This window comes from Mangifera indica, chromosome 4 (assembly GCF_011075055.1).
Source record: "Mangifera indica cultivar Alphonso chromosome 4, CATAS_Mindica_2.1, whole genome shotgun sequence".
Lineage (NCBI taxonomy): Eukaryota > Viridiplantae > Streptophyta > Magnoliopsida > Sapindales > Anacardiaceae > Mangifera > Mangifera indica.
The window spans coordinates 15946925-15968921 of NC_058140.1; the positions used below are offsets into that span (position 1 = coordinate 15946925).

General features: G+C 33.6%; 3 protein-coding genes across 3 annotated transcripts; 2 read left to right on the top strand and 1 right to left on the bottom strand.

Moving 5' to 3' along the window:
• The first annotated feature begins 2252 nt into the window (after positions 1 to 2252).
• Positions 2253 to 9309, top strand: LOC123214591 (DNA (cytosine-5)-methyltransferase 1B-like). Its single transcript, XM_044634458.1, has 11 exons — positions 2253 to 4093; positions 4465 to 5959; positions 6226 to 6384; positions 6485 to 6683; positions 6780 to 6891; positions 7135 to 7282; positions 7366 to 7563; positions 7777 to 8055; positions 8150 to 8311; positions 8401 to 8619; positions 8837 to 9309. The coding sequence occupies exons 1-11, from the start codon at positions 2574 to 2576 to the stop codon at positions 8975 to 8977; spliced, it is 4632 nt and encodes a 1543-aa protein (XP_044490393.1). The 5' UTR covers positions 2253 to 2573; the 3' UTR covers positions 8978 to 9309.
• A 336-nt stretch (positions 9310 to 9645) lies between these two features.
• On the top strand, positions 9646 to 15562 carry LOC123214592 (DEAD-box ATP-dependent RNA helicase 51-like). Its single transcript, XM_044634459.1, has 12 exons — positions 9646 to 10066; positions 10714 to 10899; positions 11238 to 11423; positions 11534 to 11620; positions 12193 to 12234; positions 12482 to 12553; positions 12648 to 12947; positions 14158 to 14196; positions 14304 to 14408; positions 14718 to 14786; positions 14870 to 14995; positions 15179 to 15562. The coding sequence occupies exons 1-12, from the start codon at positions 9704 to 9706 to the stop codon at positions 15356 to 15358; spliced, it is 1755 nt and encodes a 584-aa protein (XP_044490394.1). The 5' UTR covers positions 9646 to 9703; the 3' UTR covers positions 15359 to 15562.
• Positions 15563 to 18787: 3225 nt separating this feature from the next.
• On the bottom strand, positions 18788 to 21367 carry LOC123213412 (ethylene-responsive transcription factor ERF113-like). The gene is made up of 2 exons (XM_044632844.1): positions 20871 to 21367; positions 18788 to 19859 (listed from the first exon to the last, which is right to left on the bottom strand). Exons 1-2 carry the CDS (start codon positions 20992 to 20994, stop codon positions 19291 to 19293), a joined length of 693 nt encoding a protein of 230 aa, XP_044488779.1. The 5' UTR covers positions 20995 to 21367; the 3' UTR covers positions 18788 to 19290.
• Between the last annotated feature and the right edge of the window lie 630 nt (positions 21368 to 21997).

Consider the following 21997-nt stretch of genomic DNA (forward strand, 5'->3'; position numbering starts at 1 on the left):
TTTCTTGTTCTTTAGCCCCTTTTCTCACTCTGAACTTGCAACAAATTCAAGAATATGTGTTTGCTTGAGATAGGAATGAGTGGAATCCTCAGAAGGTTGTCAGTTTAGGGGGGTTTTCTGGAGTCAAAGTGAATTAATTTAAGAGTGTTTTTAAAGAAGGGTATTATTTTAATTGAAAAGAAAGAAATTTTGAGTACTATTTTGATTGAATTCAATGAAATTTTGATCAAAATTGTGTGATTCAAATGCGAATTTCGGGTTCTTATCACTAATTAGATGTTTTTTGGTTTGTCCTTCTGCATAAATTTCAAAATTTTGTGTATAAGTATATAGTCTTTAGAAGAAAGTGAGCACATTGAGAGAGTGCATAAAAGAAACGGTATTGTTTGTGTTAGTAGGATTAAAGCTTCTATTTTGACTGAAACTGAGTAAAACCTTGACTTTTTTTTTATGTTAATAATGCAAAATTTGAGCAATTTTGATAATTGTGATGTATATGAACCACAGGTATGTTCTTTGCATATGAAAAGTTCATATTTTTTTCCTTTTAATTTAGCTCTGCATGTTCAAGATAAAGCCTTCTCTTCAGTTAAGCTATCTCTCTTTTGGTCTACTTCTGAATAATTTGATTTTAGGCTTCTCTTTGTCACAAATGATGAATTATATGTACTCTTTAAATTTCTTCTCTTGTCTGTTGATACGCTCTGAAAGCTTCCTGACTGTATTTTGTCAATTTTCATTTCCTGATGTGAAGGTTTCATGTCTGATTATAAAGGGAGCCGTTTGATCTAGTTTACTTATTTTGCTTTCTAAGTTTTTAATCTCAGGACTCTGATTTCCTGATTTTGGTGATATTTCTTTTGTGCAATTGATCAAATCTGTTTTTCCTTACCTGTTCGCATTTGCATTGTAGTTTATCTTGTTTTCAGTTGGATTACTTTACCTTTAAGACATTTATCAAATTCTTTTCACCATGCATATTCTAGGGTTCATTATGAAGTTAGCAAATTTCAGGCTTCATTTTTTAGCCTTCTTTCATATATGAATATACAGTTGGTTGTTTGTTTGGGTGTGTAATTAATATTTTATTTGCTTTGCTTGTCTGCGAAACTTTTTCCTAGTGGATTTATTGTGGATCATCTGCAATACATTGGATTGTTCCCATTTTGTTCCTTTGGTTTATGAATGTAAATCGGGAGTATGTTTTATACTTTATATTTATTGAAATGTTATGTTCAGCAGTGATGTATTTATTTTATGTGCAATAAAATTTTTGGTGTTATAACTATGGCATGAACTTGTATGAAGGGATGGAAATATTCTTTTTCGTAGCATTGCACGTCAAATGTTCAGTGGTTTGGCATGTAGCTTCATTTTCTTGCGTGTCTTTTTAGTTTATATACATGTAGGTTATACAGATTTGGGAAGACTTAAGGAAAGACATTTATAATTGAGGTGAAAGTAGTGATTAAGAATTTGTTTTAAGTAATTAGCCCCTCTAAGAGCTTTTCTTTACATAAAATGATGAACACGTATACAGATTACGTCATGTTTTTTGACTTTCCTTAGTGCTTGATTGCATAATAGATTCATAAAATTCCTTTTTGAGATGCATTTATTTATATATTGCTTGCTTCTTAAATGCTTTAGACAACTGAAATTGGCATGTTTAACAGGTGTCCTCTTTAAGTTTATTAAAGTTGAGCATTTCATGTGCATTAAAACTTATTATCACATATAATTTAGTTACCTTATCTTTTGTGGGTATAACATGTCTTTAAAATTGTTAGCAGTCATTTAAATTTTGTGTCATTGAAAGCTACTTTGCAACCAGTTTCAACTGTTCTGGCAACGTTTTTATATGTTCATACTAGTTGAACTATGAGAAACTCTTCCTAAAGTCACTGTGGCTTAAATGATGGCTGAAACTTTTACTTTTAGTTCATTGATTCAACGGCTTCAGCCATTTTCAGGTAGATCTTTTACTTTCTACCTGATTTTAGTTTACTATTGTGTAAATTAAATGGTCAAAACGAGAGGATTAAAGACAAGCTGTAGACAATAACTTGTCACTTAATTCTTCTTTAGAACACAAATGGTAAATAAACCATGTTTATAAACTTCACAGTGTTTTGTTGTGTAATTTCATATGTCAGAAAATAGTTTAATAGGTTTCACTGGCAGTATTCTAAACTATCCTCTGCCTTAATACCATCAATCTTGCTGCCTCAAAGGGCTGCATTTTGGTCTTCTACAGATTTTTCTGTGCTTTGATGTGTAGTTTCAGTATTCAAGTTCCTTGTTGTTTTATCTCTCTGTTTTCATCTTTCATCTTTCATCTTTTTGCAGCATAATTTATTGAATGTAGACTTTGCCACTGAAGATATTTCTCTGTTGTCTCATATATTTACTTGATTGCATAACATTGGCACGTCACTGATAGGTCTTTATATTTATTTTTGAGATTACCTTTTCGGTCATTTTTATTTACATTAAGTTCATGTTATTTCTAGTAGATTTCTATCATTGCTTCCCTTTTATATTGATAAAGGACATGCACTTCTTTTTGTTGGATGGATATGTTTCTAGGGATGGCAAAGAAGACCAAAGGAAAATCATCTGCTGCGTCGAAGGCTAATAAAAGTGATTGTGAGTTTGAGATGGTCACAAAACCAAAAGGGAAGAGAAGCAGGCCTAACAATGATGACAAATCAGCTGTTTCTCGGAAAATGCCAAAGAGAGCTACAATAGCTTCAGACTACAAGGAGACATCTCTTTGCCAAACTGACAAGTCATCTCTTATTAAAAAGAGAAAGAAGGTTGAAATAGAAGATGAGGCTACTGCCGTAAACTTAACTGCTAGGCAAGATGACTCTCAAGCAAATCGAAGACTGACAGATTTTGTCTTTCATGATATTTATGGGAACCCACGTTCTATTGAAATGTTAGAAGTTAACGACTTGTTCATTTCAGGACTAATATTGCCCTTGGAAGGAAGTTTTGAAAAAGAGAAAGTAACAGGTGCTAAATGTAAAAGCTTTGGAAGGGTAGAATCTTGGTCAATATCTGGATATGATGAAGGCTTGCCTATCATTTGGGTCTCCACTAAGATTACAGATTATTGTTGTGTTAAACCTGCTAATAATTACAAAAATTTATATAATCTTTTTTTTGAAAAAGCTCATGCCTCTGTACAGGTCTACAAAGCATTGTCGAGGACTTGTGGAGGGAAACCTGATTTGACTATTGATGAACTAATTGCAAGAGTTGTTCGTTCCATGAGTGACAGTAAAAAATTTCCTCTTGGGATGTCTATCAAGGACTTTATCATTTCACAAGGTGAGTTCATATATAATCAACTCATTGGTTTGGATAAAACATCGAAGGAAAATGATATTCTCTTCAAAGACTTGCCTATACTGTCTATCCTTAGAGATGAGAATAAGAAACATGGAAAAAATGTGGTTCTAAAAGACTCAATTTCCAGTAGCGTGGTGAATACAAGTCTTACAATTCGTGAAGGGGAGCAGATCAATACATCCATTTTATCTGCTATTGTTAGTAATGATGTGGATATGAAGTTGGCCAAACTGTTACAGGAAGAAGAAAATTGGCAATCAATTAAACTGAAGAAAACTCAACACTCTGTTGGTTTATCAAACAAGTTTTATATTAAAATCAATGAAGATGAAATTGCCAGTGACTATCCTTTGCCGTCATATTATAAGCCCACTGTTGAAGAAACCGATGAGTATATTGTCTTTGACAATGATGTTAACATGCTTAATGTTGATGATCTTCCGCAGAGTGTGCTTCAAAATTGGTCACTTTACAACTCAGATTCTCGGTTTATTTCTTTGGAGCTACTTCCAATGCAACCTTGTGCAGATATTGATGTGACAATCTTTGGGTCGGGGTTCATGACAACCGATGAAGGAACTGAATATTATCACGACATTGATGCTGATCAATCTACCTTTGTAGGAGTACAAGATATGAATGGAATTCCTATTTATTTAAGTGCAATAAAGGAATGGGTGATTGAATTTGGATCATCAATGATATTTATATCAGTTCGAACGGATATGGCATGGTATGCATCTTTACTCATACGACGAAGAACCCTAGAGATAACTTTACAGTTTTTATTTCCCTTTTTCTTGTTCCTTTTTCTGTCGGCTAGTCTTTAAGAATTCATTTTCTACCATATTTGTGTTCTTTATCTCCTGGAAATTTTATATGGGAAAATTTGGATGGTTTTAAATTGGAAATGACTGGTTTGTGGCATGAAACCTTGACATGTTTCCATATGTGGAGGGTAAAGATTCTAAATCACAATCTAAACAACTTTTGTTAATTTTAAAGAAGTTGATATTTTAATTCCTAGCAATAAAGTGGAAACATATAAATTCAAAATGATTTCTAATTTCTCTCACTTTGTGTTCTTTGATTTTTGTTCTTCAGGTATAGACTTGGGAAGCCTTCAAAGCAATATGCACCATGGTATAAACCAGTTTTAAAAACGGCAAGGTTGGCTGTTGCCATAATTACCATGCTGGAGGATCAAGCAAGAGCCTCACGACTCTCATTTGCAGATGTGATCAAAAGAGTTTCAGGACTTAATCAGAACCATCCTTCTTACATTTCCTCCAATCCAGCTGCAGTTGAAAGGTATGTAGTAGTTCATGGGCAAATCATTTTGCAACAATTTGCGAAGTATCCAAATGATACAATCAGGAAGTGCGCTTTTGTGACTGCTCTTTGCAATAAAATGGAGGAAAGACATCATACCAAATGGTTGGTGAAGAAAAAAGTGGAGCTGAAGAAGGAAGCCAATTTAAATCCCAGGGCAGTAATGGAACCAATGGTATCAAAAAGGAAGGCAATGCCTGCAACTACTACAAGACTGATAAATACGATTTGGGGAGAGTTTTACTCAAATTATTCGCCTGAATATCCAAAGGAGGCAGATGGCGCAGACATAAAAGAGGATGAGGAAGTAGAGGAAGAATCTGAAGAGGTTGAAGAGGAACAGGTGCAAGTTGATAAGAAAATGGAGGACTCTCCTTCAGCTGTAATACTAACTAAATTGTCAATTTCTGACGAGGATATTAAATGGGATGGAGAATCAATAGGGAAAATGTGTTCCAGTGAGCCTCTATATAAACAAGCCTTTGTTCGTGGCAACTTGGTTGCTGTTGGTAGTTCTGTGTTGGTGGAAATTGCAGATTCTGGTCAACTGCCTCCCATTTATTTTGTAGAGTATATGTTTGAAAACTCAGATGCAAGAAGGATGGTTCATGGAAGACTGATGCTCAGAGGACCACAGACTGTTCTTTCCAATGCTGGTGATGAGAGGGAGGTGTTTCTGACCAATAACTGTAAGGAATTTGAACTGCGAGATATTAAAGAGACTGTGGAGGTTAAAATCCAATTCATTCCTTGGGGACATCAACATCGGAAGGCTAATGCTCATAACGACAAGATTGATAGAAAAAGAGCAGAAGATAGAAAATCTAAAGGATTGCCATTGGAATATTTTTGCAAAAGCTTATACTGGCCTGAGAGAGGTGCTTTCTTTTGCCTCCCAGTGGATAATATTGGGCTTGGAAATGGAGTTTGTCACTCTTGTAAAATCAAGGAAACTGAGGCACAGAAGGAGGCCTTTAATTATGATGTTAATGGGAATGGTTTTACTCTGAACGGAACTGAGTACCATGTCCATGATTTTGTCTACCTAGCACCTCATCATTTTACAGCTGAATATAAGGAAAGGGAAACATTTAAGGGTGGGAGAAATATAGAGCTGCAAGCATATGTTGTATGTCAGTTACTTGAGATTGAAGTACCAAAGTGCAAAAAACAAACCTCTCCAGAATCTACTAAAGTTAAAGTTCGGAAATTTTTCAGGCCAGAGGACATATCAACAGAGAAAGCATACTACTCTAACATTAGAGAAGTAAGTCCTATTCTAAGTTGCAACTTGCATCTAAATTTTAGATTCTATAGATTGGTTTAGAAGCACTCTGCTTGATATGTAGACAATCTACTTTTCAGTTGTCTTTGGAATATCTAAGTAAACATTGGTGTATCATCTTATAGTAGAACTCAATCCAAATATCTGTTTGTCCAATATTTTCAGTTATAGAAATCCTGTATTTGAAGTGTTGATGTTATCAAGTTGATATGGATCTTGTGTTGAGTGTCTTGGTATTGAATTTTCAGGTTTATTACAGTGAACAATTGCTGACAGTTTTTCTTATTGGAATAGAAGGCAAGTGTCAAGTCGTAAAGAAGCATGATCTTCCATTTTTGGATGGTCCTATTGAACATGTCTTCTTTTGTGAACACTTGTATGATCCTGACAAGGGAACTATCAAACAGGTATTTATAATATTTCCTTCCTTTCCCTTACAGCAAATTATGCTAGTTAAGCTGTTGCACTTTCTTATTATATTGATTGTGACTACTGTTTAATTGCCAGTTACCGGCTCATTTCAAGTTCAGTTTAATAAAAGAAAGGGTGGCTGACAGTGCTGCTTACCGAAAGAAAAAGGGAAAAACTAAACAGGGAGAGCTAGATGACAACATTGGCAAAGAAACAGTTGATCTACATAAGCGCCTATCCACCCTAGATATTTTTGCTGGTTGTGGTGGCTTATCAGAAGGCTTACAACGAGCAGGCAAGTTTTTAATACAGTTTCTTCAGCAAGCGACCCAAGCTCGTCTATAATATGAAGTGTTTAATGACTGACAATATGTCCATCGCATACTTGTAGGTGTGTCACAAACCAAGTGGGCTATAGAGTATGAAGAACCTGCAGGAGCAGCATTTCAGCTTAATCATCCGGAGGCTTTGGTGTTCATTCAAAACTGCAATGTGATTCTAAGGTGGATCCTTGCTTTCATATCAAGTGTTTTTAAGTAGTGCCTTCTGTTTTAATTTTAGATCTAGTTCATTATGGTCTTGTTTCAGTCCTCTTTTTCATTAATAAATAGACCTTTCCTCCATTCCATTTTTCAGTTTTCCTGGTTATGATTCTAGTGAATTTCCTCTCTCTAACTTCTATTCGTTTGTGTCACTATTGCTTTGTCAACCCACTTCTCATTAGTAAATTAATGAATTAAATACAGGGCAATCATGTCAGCATGTGGAGATGAAGATGACTGTATTTCAACCCCTGAAGCTGCTGATTTAGCTGCAAAACTTGATGAAAAAGATATTAATAATTTGCCTAGACCAGGACAAGTAGAATTTATCAACGGAGGGCCCCCTTGTCAGGTATATCAAGCTTCATGTATTGTAGGATTTGATTCACAAGCAACTCAAACAATGACAATCCCTTTTTTGTTACTCATTTGCAGGGGTTTTCTGGAATGAATAGGTTTAATCAAAGCCCTTGGAGTAAAGTTCAATGTGAGATGATCCTGGCATTCTTATCATTTACTGATTACTTCCGCCCTAAATTTTTCCTTTTGGAGAATGTGCGGAACTTTGTGTCATTCAACAAAGGGCAAACGTTTCGGTTGACTCTTGCTTCTCTTCTCAAGATGGGCTATCAGGTAAATGCAGTTTCAGTTTTCTAATATAAAAACTAGCCACTGTTCTCATTCATCGCATCATTGAAATATTTAATACTTCCAATAGAGGGTTAGATTTGATTTGGAAATTGTGGATATCTGGTTTGCAGTTCAAATATTTGATTATTCTGAATCTATTATATATTGGATGAAAAGATTTCTTTATTCTGTTAAATTTCGTACGAATTGTCATAGGTGAGGTTTGGTATACTGGAAGCTGGAGCCTACGGTGTCTCTCAGTCCCGTAAACGTGCATTCATATGGGCAGCGTCACCTGAGGAAACACTCCCAGAATGGCCTGAACCAATGCATGTCTTTGCTGGTCCGGAGCTTAAGATCAAATTAGATGGAAATTCCCAATATGCTGCTGTTCAAAGTACAGCTACTGGGGCTCCTTTCCGTTCAATAACGGTAAGAGATACGATTGGAGATCTCCCAGCCGTTGAAAATGGGGCTTCTGTAATGACAATGGATGTAAGATTTCTTTTAACATCTCTTATATTGTTTTTTTGTTTACTGTGTTTCTCAATTTGCTGACGGTCCCGTTTCTTGCCTTATTATTGCACAGTACACAAATGAACCTGTGTCTTGGTTTCAAAAGAAAATACGAGGGAATATGCTGCTCTTAAATGATCATATTACAAAGGAAATGAATGAGCTGAACTTGATTAGGTGTCAAAGAATTCCAAAACGACCTGGTTCTGATTGGCGTGATCTTCCTGACGAAAAAGTAGTGAAAATTTTCATCTTTTTCGAACTAGTATATACTGTAAGGAAATCTTGTTAAACTTATTTTATTTTCTTTTGTTTTTTGTGCAGGTCCAGTTGTCCTCAGGACAAGTAGTTGATTTAATACCCTGGTGCTTGCCAAACACAGCCAAAAGGCATAATCAATGGAAGGGCCTATTCGGAAGGCTGGACTGGCAAGGAAACTTTCCAACCTCCATTACTGATCCTCAACCGATGGGCAAGGTTGGAATGTGTTTTCACCCGGATCAGGATAGAATACTCACAGTACGTGAATGTGCTCGTTCACAAGTAAGTCTACTTAACTTTCTCTCAAACATACCAGAATAGAAGTTCTAAAGTAACCAGAAAGGGAAAAAATGCAGAATGGAAATAAAGGATTGCTTATTATAAGATGTGGAATCTTAAAATTTGCAGCCCCAGCTTGTTAAAAATAATTGGATTATTGCCCTTGGCTCTTTGCTAATGGCCACCATTGAAGGTTTCCTTGTTCTTCTTGTTTGTGCAGGGTTTCCCGGATAGCTACAAATTTGTAGGCAACATCCAACACAAGTACAGGCAGGTTGGAAATGCTGTGCCCCCTCCTCTAGCATTTGCAATGGGAAGAAAACTCCAAGAAGCAGTAGAAAAGAAACATTTAACACAGTAGTTTTTCAATTCCTGGCACCCTGGCAAAAGTTGTAGAGATTGTTTACCAGCAGGGTTTGTCAAGAATAGCACACATTCTTCACAACTCCACAGCCAAATACAAAAGCAAACGTTGAACATTAACAACCTTACAAATGAGACAGTCAGAAAGAATAATTTTTCCTCTTTGTGATGTTGGATTCTCAAAATAAAAAGAGATTGATTGCAGCAGCTGATTGTAAGAGGAGAAAAGCAACTAGTGTATTTGTTATAAGCAGCTCGAATTCGCCTGTATTTTTCTCAAGTCATTTTTTAAAATTCTCATTCAACAATAAAATTACTCTATTTTTGATATCCTGATTTCCTTTTAGAAGTAATTTTTTCTTTCATGGTATGAAAGTCATTGTGACAAACGTCAATAGTGAATTTTTCAAATTACTTAAGCATTTTGAATAATAAATTATGTTTATTCATATAAACCAAAGTCCAATAAGATATTATCATATTAAATATTGTATGGATAAATTTGTATACTATGGAAAAAGAAATATTTGAACATTATGTAAATATTCTGTCTAATTAGTGTTAAATTAACTCAGGTGAAAAAAATATTCCTATGTAATGATTTAATATTGAGGGTATTTTCGTCCTAAAATTGACACCTTTATATTTTCGCTAAAATATAAAACTCCGTGCTTTCGTCAAAACCCTACTTACAGTTAGCAGCTAGGGTTTGGGTTTTGTGACCATGGCTAAGGAAGAGAAGAAGAAATTGACGAGAAAACGTAAGCGCAGTCGAACCAAGAGAACTGAAGAAACAGTCGCCGAGCATGAACAAGCTGCTCAAATATCTGATGATGAAGAGGAACTGGAACAAACTGAAGAAGAGATTGAAGAGGTTGAGAAGAAAGAAGCGGAGAAGTATGTGAAGTATAAAAAGGAAAAGGATGAGCGGAAAGATGAGGACACTGAGGAAGAAGAAGAGAAGAGAGTGAAAGTGAAGAACCGGGGTGGGAGTGGGATTATGAGTACGACGTCGTTTGAGTCACTGGGGTTGTCTCAGCATACTTTTAGAGCTATTCAGGAGATGGGTTTTCAATTTATGACTCAGGTTTGGTTATTTTCATGGTATTATTATTACTATTATTTTTAAGGTTTAAACCTATATAAGTTTTGATTTGGGGTTCTTGATGATTATGATTCGCTTTGCCGGCAGATTATTTGTTGGAGAATGGGAATTTAGTTTCTGGGTTTAATTGGATTTGGATATCGTTCTTTTAACTACCAAAGATGCAATGCTAATGCTAGGACATTAGGCTTGTGAAAAATTATTTGACTGCAATTTTGGGAGTTCTTAATATGGATTTTTGTAATTTTTAATTCAGGAAACTCGATGTGGAATGGTTACAAAAATGATTTTATTTATGTGCCATTATTCAATACCCTTCCTAAGATGCTAGTTGAAATTCAGTAGGTTTACTAAATCCATTTCATGATAAGTATATAGAGTCTCCTTTTAGAAGGTTCTTATTTGATTTATCTAACAGTTGAATGGCGTTTCTGCTTGTCACATGTTAAGATGTTTATTTGTCATTGTAGGATTTCTTGTATAGAACTTTCCAAGACATTTTGAGGAGGAATGTATATATTTTGTGGTATTATTGTGAAGATCTTTTTTATTGATCTTTCATTATGATTGTGAATGCTGAGAGTGTATATATCATGTTGCTAACAGTTTACCTGTCATATTAAATGTAGATTCAAGCTAGAGCAATTCCGCCACTTATGGTTGGCAAAGATGTGCTTGGAGCTGCTAGGACTGGTTCAGGGAAAACTCTTGCTTTTCTAATACCTGCAGTGGAGTTGTTGTATCATGCCCAGTTTGCTGCTCGGAATGGTACAGGTGTTATTGTCATCTGCCCCACTAGAGAGCTTGCCATTCAGGTGAAAATCTATGATCATTTTTACAGATTATAAAATTTAACGTTTTCTTATCACTTGTATCTCCTTTTAAATATTTTTCTGTGCTATACTTCTGATCAAAGCTGATTCAATATTACTATGATGTCACTACCATTATGGTGCTAAAAAATCACATATCTCAACTTCTTGTTCCTTTTTGTATATCTTTACATTTTGAAATTTAACAACCTAAAATGTTGATGAGGGACTTAAGTTGGGCAATTTTCATTCCTGTTTCAGAACTTCTTATGTATCTTTGTTCCCTTTTAAACTCTTAACTATCTATCTATCCAGAATTGATTTAATTTTAAATATTTCAGACTCATGCTGTGGCAAAGGATCTTCTCAAGTACCACTCCCAGACTGTTGGTTTGGTTATTGGTGGTTCAGCTAGAAGAGGAGAAGCAGAAAGGATTGTAAAAGGAGTAAATTTGTTAGTTGCAACGCCTGGTCGACTTCTTGACCATCTTCAGAACACCAAAGGGTTCATATACAAGAACCTGAAGGTGACATGACAAAATTCAATATTTTCTCCTTAAAGTGGTGATTTTGACATAAATATGTGCATGTATATTTTTGTATACAAACTTATCAATCTAATTTCTTGAACTTGCAGTGCTTGATGATTGATGAAGCTGATAGGATATTGGAAGCGAATTTTGAGGAAGAAATGAAACAAATTATGAAGCTTCTACCAAAGAAGGTAAATCATGCGCTGTTCATCTATGTTGTCAATTATAAAGTGACTTAAACTTAAAGCTTATGTATATAATGCCCAGTTGGCCAGTATTTATTCAATCTGTCTTTAGGGCTTTTCTGAGAACATAGTAACAAGCGAGAATAAAGATAATAATCTGATTGTAATTCTCAAAAGAATGGTATATGCTTAGGGTGAATAGACATATTTATAAAGATGATTATAGCAGCACAGGTGAAGTAATATCACTTAGCATTCTTACAATAATTGTTGCATAGGCAAACATTATGTTTTGTGTTACAGTAATGCTGTGCTTTATCAATTATGACTTAAGTCTTTACCTCATATGGTGGGTTTCAAAGGCGTTGCTGCTTTCATTTTAGCTTTGACTTTTAGGATATTTCTGCATCTTTTTTAGAACTTAATAACCTAAGTAATTTTGGGCTTAGTTGGTAATGGTGACTGTGCTTTAATATGTTTATATTCATGAGTTCTTTCTTTGTTATAATTGCCTTTATGTTTTGTATTTATAATATATAAGGCCTTTGAGCTTATTGAGTTCCTTCTTAAATTTGCAGGATAGGCAAACTGCTTTATTTTCAGCCACTCAAACTAAGAAGGTTTGTGTTTTAACCTAATACCATAGATAATCTTTTTGTCTTCAGGGTTTCACAGTCTGTCATTGTGTTCAATTTTGGGCTGTGTTTGTAATCTAATGTTTTGGAAACTTTGTTTTTTCACTTGGATGTATGTATATTTCAATAGTCAAATAAAATATATCCTTATTAATTTTCACTGTGAAATGTGAAGGTTCTTTGTTTAGTGTTGAAATTCTCATAAGTTGCTTGTGCTTTGTGGAACCTTCAGGTTGAGGATCTTGCCCGCTTGTCATTTCAGACAACCCCTGTTTATATTGATGTTGATGATGGACGAAACAAGGTAGATTAAGAGATGAATTGTGATCCTTCAAACAACCATAAATGTGCCTGCATGCACTTGCCATTTAAAGCTGACAAAATGCTGATTATTTTAGGTTACCAATGAAGGATTGCAACAAGGCTACTGTGTTGTGCCGAGTGCCAAAAGATTTATCCTTCTGTATTCATTTCTGAAGAGGAATCAGTCAAAGAAAGTGATGGTCTTCTTTTCATCATGTAATTCAGTCAAATTTCATTCAGAACTTCTCAGATACATTCAGGTGGATTGCTTTGATATCCATGGAAAGCAGAAGCAACAGAAGCGAACCTCAACCTTCTTTGACTTCTGCAAAGCTGAGAAGGGCATCTTGCTATGTACTGATGTTGCGGCTCGTGGACTTGATATTCCTGCTGTGGTATGTTTGTGATGCATGATACAATAGTTAACACCAATAGATCTGATGGAGCATACATAATCTGATTGCGTGCTCTATTCTGTTATTAACTAAATGGTAATCTAGGAATTTACCTGAGACATTATCTGGGCTGTTGACTCAGCCTTTTTCTTGTGATAACACTAAATTGGATTATGGCTGATAGACACTGGAAAAACTTGCAAACAATAAAAGTAGAAGAAAGATAGATTGTAGTTTTACCAATTGGAATTCTCTCCACATATCACCTAAGATCTCTTCGATTTGTACCTAGGGTTAGGATCTTATCATACATTTTAAATGAGCTTTAGAGTTAAGTATTCTGAATTGCCAGCATTACAATATTATATGTGGACTTCAGAATTTCCTGATCTGACTAGGAAATGGCAATTTTATATAACTTAGATGCAATAAATGACCTATTACCAGAATATATGGCATATATCCACAATCTTTCGGCTTAGGTCTGGAAATCGGAAATCTACCATAGTATTTTGCATCCATGAAACTTGAGAAAACTGAAAAAATATTAATCTTGCAGCTTCTTATAAGAGATAACTTAGGAACTAAGGCCTAAAATTATATAGGAAAGAATATCAAGGGTCCCTTGTGCTCATTATCTAATTTGGGCCTTTTCAATCTTTTCGTTGTTTTTTCTCAAGTATTTTGTAGCTGGAACAGAATATTTCATTTATGATCTATATGATCTTTTCATAAGTTTCCTGTCTATTCATTGGATATCTGTAGTATACCTCAGGATGTTGCCTTCATTATCTTGATATTTCTCTAAATTGTAGTTACATCTTTTTTCCTTGGTTTCTTAAAATTGTGATGTGCAGTGTTATGTTAATTTTTTGGTTAAAATTTAGGCTTTACTTCCAATAATTCAATATATTCATTTAATTGTCATTGTAAAATATGAGACAAAGGCTATGTGCAATATCCAAAAGAGGGGGTGATTACCAACCAGAAGGCTGTGTGGAGATGATATAGATTGAAGCAAAATACAAACCAACATTATTTTTTCTGGAAGCTTTGAAGAAAATTTAATGTAGATTTTCAAGAAATATCTGTTACAGCTGTTGATTCTAGTAATTGTATGGCCATGGCACTGTGCTGGTTGAAATGTGTTGTGAAATTGAGATTGATGAATACAATTATTGACAATCTTTTTTCTCATTTATTCTTGTAGGACTGGATTGTGCAGTATGATCCTCCTGATGAACCCAAGGTCTCAGCAATTCTTAACTGTTAAAATTTCTTTCTAGTTAATCTTGGTCTTGTTTCATTGTTGATCATACTGCTGTGTAACATATAAATTCTGGTTACTTATTGCAGGAATACATTCATAGGGTTGGTCGAACTGCTCGCGGAGAAGGCGCAAAAGGAAATGCATTGCTTTTCCTGATTCCAGAAGAGTTACAATTTCTTCGATATCTGAAGGTCAAGTATTTTAATTATAGAACTTTGGTGATAGAGCTAAATCTTATTGGGATAAATGCTATCTGATGATCTAAATGCCAATTTAAAAAGTAGTGAACCAATTTCCTTCTGTTATGTTTTTGCAGCATGTGAATGGTTAATGGTGTAACTTATATATGTGGGCATGCATTACCAAGTTATATACGCCCAGAATTTCCTTCAGTTTTGCTTTTGCAGCATGTGTCATATGAAAAAGTTTCTGATGAACCTTTTGATTTGAAGGATAAAATAAGCAACTATTCTGAACTTCATAATTGTGTTTACTTTCAGGAGGCGAAAGTCCCTGTTAAAGAATATGAATTTGATCAAAAGAAGCTGGCAAATGTGCGGTCTCATTTGGTAATTTTCCACTTCCCCAGTTTTCATGATCAAGTCATTTTAAGTGCAGGGAAACTTACCTTTCACTATTTAAATTTATGCAGGAGAAATTAGTTGCCAACAACTATTATTTGAACAAGTCAGCTAAAGATGCATATCGATCATACATACTAGCGTATAATTCACACTCTATGAAAGATATCTTTAATGTTCACCGGCTTGATCTGCAGGTATTACTCAACACCTGTCTAATAATCAACAGATCTTGTTAAGCCTTCTTTTATGTAGTGCTTAAGAATATGAAGATGTTTGAATGGTTCTATATTAGTTTGTCAATCATGCTTTTTTCAGAAATTGGTGAGAAGAAACCACTGTAGTAGTGTAATTGCAAGTTTTGTTGTTTATTTGAGCAGGCTGTAGCTGCGTCATTTTGCTTCTCATCACCTCCAAAGGTTAATCTGAACATAGACAGCAGCGCATCCAAGTTTAGAAAGAAATCACGTAAAGTTGAAAGTCGCAATGGATTTAGTGAAAGCAATCCATACGGAAAGCAGGGAGGTGAAGTCGGTAAACGTCAGTTTGTAAGGTATTAGCAGAATTTGTGTTGGCAAACCCCACATTGATCTGCAGAAATTTTGCTCTAGTTGTCTGTTCTACAAATTACCAATTGTCACTTGTGGCCTCACACAAAATTAATATTTTTTCATTAGATGTGAAATCTGTAACTTTATGTTAAACAAATAGACTTGAAGGATCTTGATGATATTTTATAATTCAACTCTAATATTATCAATGTATACTTTTGATAAGTTAATATGAAAAAAAAATCTTAATTAACGCTTCATGGTACATAAGAAATAGACACAGTGATGGGTTGGGTTATGCCAGCCCGTCTCCACAATAGGACCGAGCCGCAAACCTTCTCAACAATCCTGATGTGACCTGCTTTATTTTATCTCAACCCATAATTTTGTGAACCATGCCACAGGGTTTGAGCTTTTTAGATTGGCACCGTCTAACTCAAGGTTTAATAAGAATAAACACAAGGGTGTAACATTGAAGTTTAAAGCGAGAAAATGATAAAGGGGGAGAATGTTTTGATTGGAATGATGAAAATTTGTAGTGTGTTGATATGATAGCATGCAATGCAACTCTGGACGGTGTAGAAAGGGCGGTGTGTAATTAATGGTCTCAATCATTACACCTCACCGCGTACTTTCATTTTGGCAACAAAGCATGCGCCGTAATCTATCCTTATCATGCCAACCCTTTCGTACCTTAAACTTATAATTTTAATGTTAGGAATGATTCTATTCTATGTTAAATTTGAATTCAAATTGGGTAAATCAGAATTGTAATCGAGAGTAGACATGGCGGCAGTGGATTCACCATGGCCTATCAAGATCTGTTGCAGTGTGAGTTTTACAAGTTTAAGTTATTTATAAGATAGAAAAGGTCTATGACAAGACCTAAAATTTTTTGGTTCTGATGGTATTAAGTTTTTAATGAGTCAATTTGTGTATTTTTACGAATTAACTTATCCAATTATAATATTTTTGTTATTTTTAATTTTTAATTTTTCTTTTCTTTTTCGTGAATCCTAATAAATCAATCATAAGTCTTATCTCAAAGATTTAATATGGTTCATACGTTATTTGAGTCTGACACAATCCACTATGACCACAAGTTGTGCCAAACCGACCCTGCTGACAAATCTAGATGAGTATAATATTAGGAAAAAAGCAGCCTGTAGCCGCATAATTTGACATAAAATTTTAGAAACCAAATGAATCCAAAATTAAGGTCATAAATCATACGAAAATAGAGTGGCCCCCAAAATCGAGCTGAAGCAACCACTCTCTTCACTCTTTCATGTTCATGAACATGATCATGCATGCATCTCTTCATTGAAATTCGTGCTCAATGTCAGTCTGCACGCGGCTTACGCTACTTCTAAGCTTCAAAAGAAAAATTAAAAGACAAAAAAAAACATCCCTTTTGTCTTCCTAAATAATTTGTTTGTGGCCAAAGTTTTTGGTGAAAGGGATTCTATTATACAAATTATGGTACAAAAATTATATGTGAAAAATTTTGATAAAATATTATTTGGTTGAAGAGGTTTTCTTTCTAAAAATGTTTTCAATAATATTGTAAAAAATATAACAAATTTGTTAATAATTTAACACTTAACAGAGGCTTAAAAAGTTGATAATCTGTTGTTTCATCAAATCTTGAATAGGGAATGGTCATTTTGGCCTCATTTAATTACAAATTTAACTCTACATAAGAAGAGAAATCACTTAGAATACAAATCTAGAAATAGTTTTTAAAATGTGCCTGAATAATGTTTTTAGGATTCCTCATTCGGTAAGTTTCATGTGATCAGAACCTAAGTTATCCCAAGTTTCGTGTCATAACGAGAAACTATAATAAAATTATATGTATAATATTATGTATAAATAATAATATGTTATTATATAATTAGATATTAATTTATCTGTAATTTTAAACTATTTAATCATATAATGATATGTTATTATTTATATATATAATATTATTCGAGAACCTATGATATGATATATATATATATATGTAGTTAATCAAAATGTAATGATAGTAATGGCATCCAAGATTTTACTCAATCTGAGAAAATTTTATTTGGAGAAATGTGATTTATGAATAAGGATAGATTTGATTGAAAAGAGATTGTTGATGCCACATGCTTTTTATAACTTGGTTGAGGTGAGGCCGGTTCTGATATAACAAGTGAATTAATATTTCATTTGACCTAGCTTTTCCTTAAAAAAACAATTAGTAAGAATGAGTGATTCTAATGAAAAAGAAATGTGGGTCTTGTGTAATTACAGTATAATGAGAAAATAATATGAGAAGTAATAAAAAAGAGAGAGTACGAAAGGGGAAGAAAAGATAAATATGAGGGGCTGAAGGATAAATATAAAAAAATATAAAGTGATTAATATTTCATTTTAGTATAATTTATAATATCTAAATTACATGTGCACCCAATCATGATGATCTCTAGAGCTCACTACTTGCTTATTTAATCACTTAGAAGAGGAATCCTACCATGCTTTCGAGGTTGAGAGCTAAGACAAGTTTGGTGAGAAGATCTCTTATTTTGGCTAAAAGTTAAGTTGAGACAATGACTTTGTGCCATTTTTCTAATGCTTTCAACCAAAGTTAGGCTACTGCCTTTTGAAATTCGATATATAAAAATTTAAAGAAAGAAGCCTCTGGTTCTTTCTCTCTCTCTCTTTCTCTCTCTCTCTCTCTCTCTCTCTCTCTCTCTCTCTCTCTCTCTCTCTCTCTCTATATATATATATATATATATATATATAAAAATTTAGGGCTACTGGGGACTTATAATATTTTGTTTTAGTACACGACAGGTAATAGAAAAGGTTCAAGTTACAATGAGTGTAGCATATTCCTAATTAATTATCTCTCCTAATCAGTGTCAATTAACATTTCAATCTAATAAAATTATATAACACCTCTCTCTAAAGATTTATTTGAAACTGATGGATAAAAATAAAGTCTTGAACTTAGCTTTAGTCCAATAAAAACTTACATGCTTGTCTCCACTTACAACTTTATAGCAATTAATTTATGTTGAAATTTCATTGAAAATCCACCATCCCAATAGATTAATGTATTATGATGTTAATTCTAAACAACTAAACGGGACATTCTAGTAGATATATTTTTATTGGAAACTAGTTATGAATTTATTCCTCTTAACCAAATCTATAACCTACATTGATGAATTTGTTCTATAAAGAGTAATATTACATGTACAAATAAATTTTATAAACTTATATATTCATATAATTTGATATTATATCTTCTAATTAAATGATTTTGAAGTAAAAGAAAAAACATAATTATATTATTTAATCATAAACTGTTATTTCAATTTGTATAAGTAATTTATATAATCAAGTAGGATTATTATTTTCTTCTCAAATGTAATCAAATGACAAAATAGAAGTACATTGATATATATTACTTCACTATTTCACTTCTTTAAGGATAAGTTCTTACACACACACACACATTTATATATCATAATTAAATCATAAGATGACAAGAACAATAGATTTTGCAGAAGAAAATACAAATTAAAAGAGAAACTGAAATCTCTTACTCATTTAGAGTTTTCACCTCTCTTTACACAAACTAGAAGATGCTCCTTAGGCCAATTATTACTACAAATATATATTTCACATAGGCATGCATCAAAAAACCAGAACTAGCTAAACAAGCTTTCCAAAATTGTTTCAAAAATACTTGGAAATCGCTTGCTCATGTTCTTGTGGTCGATTCTGCTGCAACTCTTTCTTGAAACTTGAATATATATACATATATACACACACACATATATATATATATATCTTATCACATATACATTCGTTTTAAAAACTACCCACAAAGGTAAAAAAAATTATGTATATCTGATGAAGATTTTATTAAATAGACGTAAGGAAAATTAAACATGGTACTACTACCCATTCGAGTCATCAAAATCCTTCCTGTGATGATGGATATCTTCCAAGTTTGACGAAAATCTCATAAGCTCCTGTTGGTTTTGCTGCTGGTGATCATGTGATGAGATGGTGGATGAAGATAAGGTTGAAGAAGAATGTGGAGAAAAAACTCCTTGATTAAAGAGACTTGAAGTGTAATAATTAAAACTAGCATCATCACTTGAAAGAATTTGAGCATATTGAAGCAAGTCGGGATAAGCTTCGTGGTGAATTGGAGGAGGAGGAGGATTATTAACCATTGGTGGCCTTACATTTTGGTCATTAAAGGACCTAGTGTTTGAAGAAGAATCTCCACCCATTAAAGAGAGAAACTCAGGCATTTCTTGAACTCTTTCAGGGAAATTAAGTTTAGCCTTGGTGCCTTTGAATTTTAGGGCAGCTTTATCATATGCAATGGCTGCATCCTCAGCAGTCTCGAATGTGCCAAGCCACACTCGAGCTGCCTTCTTGGGATCTCGAATTTCAGCTGCCCATTTGCCCCACGGTCTTTGTCTAACCCCTCTGTAATGTCTTCTCCTTGTTGTTCCTTCACAAAATTCATACAAATATACAAGATGAAGAAAATAAATAAATAAATAACACATAACATGAACAAACAAAGATACGATAATGAAATAAGAAAGGGTTTATGTATGAGTGGAATAAAGCAATTGTTATTTCATGCAAAAGCTAGCACTCTTGATTGTTTGCCATGCACGAGTAAGGAAGGTTTTAGTGGGAGACCGGTGGCCCTATATTTACTAAAATGAAATAACATGCTATCAGAAGTAATTAATTTTAAGTTCCAAAACAACTTTCGGCAACACTTTCCTTTATTTCGGGGGCCATTTTCCTAAAACAAAATTAAACTAAAAGTAAAATACTCCCCAAAACAAGTTATATTATATGAGTTAAATTCCTTTTGGTCATCCAAGATACATTTTATTTTGCTTTCTTCATTTTCATCATGCAACAAATTAAGTAGGGAGGATGATGTAATCCATAAATACTGAGGAACGTCAAGCAAAATTAACGATATTGGTTGAATTTTGATAGTTCTAGAAGGAAAAAGTAAGATCAGGTTTAAGTCCGTTAAGGAACTTGAGGCCAAGTACATGGCCACACCTTTTTTAAAGCAAGAAAATTTGATTGGAAAGATAAGGTTTGAATGCCAAAAATTAACGGGAACAAATGGAAAGATCGACATGCTATAAAAGCATAGCAGAAGAAATGTTCCAGAAAATATTGATAATTTGATACCAGACCAAAAATAAAACATGAAAAAGACTATTACAGTGTGAACATAATATAAAAAATATAAATAAAAATACGTGTTATCTTGCCAAAAATTAGACAAAATTACTCTTTAGAGAGAGATGGTTCTCTACGCAAACTTAATTAGAATACATCGAATTGGCAATGCCTTGACATTTGACTCTTTCGTCTTCATCATCCGTATGTTCCTCTACCAACAGTGTTAGCACATGCATATATTTCTCACTGCTAGGAAAGGCAAGAGTGTAATCATATGGAAAAGGGTAAGAATTGTATAAAATACCTTGATCTTGAGTTGGTTGAGGTGGGTCAGCTGAAGAAACTGATGAAGGGTTCGACTGCACCACGTTTGGCTGGTGACCGGTGGTGCCAATCACTTGAGTTAGAGCAGAAACCATGGCTGACATATCAGTCTCTGACCAAGAAGATTCATAAGGAGGAAAGTCATGATGCTCTTGATGTTTCTCTTTATCCTCTGATGCTTCCGATGGAAGTGGGCGCTTTCCATGCCTTCGATCCACCGTTTTCAGCTTGTAAAAAATGCAAAAATCGAACAATTATGTAGTGAGGATAGACTAGAAGTTGAAGATGTAGGAATTGTTAGAAGAAATATTTGTCAAAAGGGTTGCTAGATTTGAGACTAAGGTATCCAAATCAGGAGTGAGATGGAGGAAGAAATGTTGAATCTATAGGAAATTAATAGAAATAAGGGAAGGTCTAGAAGAGGAAAATTAGGGTTTGGCTTAAAGGATTTTATGGCTTTATCGGTTTAAGTTCATCTCCTGTTTCTGGTGGCATGTAATTAAATAATAAAATAATACAACATATACTTTTAAATATATAATTAAGTATATAAATAATATATCATATTTTATATAATTAAGTGATTTTTAATTTAAAATCACTTAATCATATAAAATGCGATATATTATTTTTATATATAATTATATATTAAAAAATATATATATATAATATTGCACGTGATGAAAATTATGTGCGAAGGATAATTTAATATTGAAAATAGAAAAGGAACTCAAAAAATTAAAAAAGAAAAGTAAAGAAAAAGATGAAGAGCATCTTGTATAACTATTGGTTTATCTTCCATGCTTCTGAAATTTTTGGCATAAATGTGAGAAGTGAATAATTTGTAAGATAGGTTGGCACCAAGTGAATAATAATAATAAGAAGAAGAAACATTTCAAATATTTCCAGATATGAGAATTTGGGTTCTTTCCGTATATGAATTTACATGAATTTGATATATATATATATATATATATATATATATATATATATATATATATATATATATATATATATCCCTACCAACTTTCATATATTTTACTTATTTTTTCAATTGAGTGAAACGTACAACGTGTGGTAAGAATAATAGTTAAGAATGTAAATTCA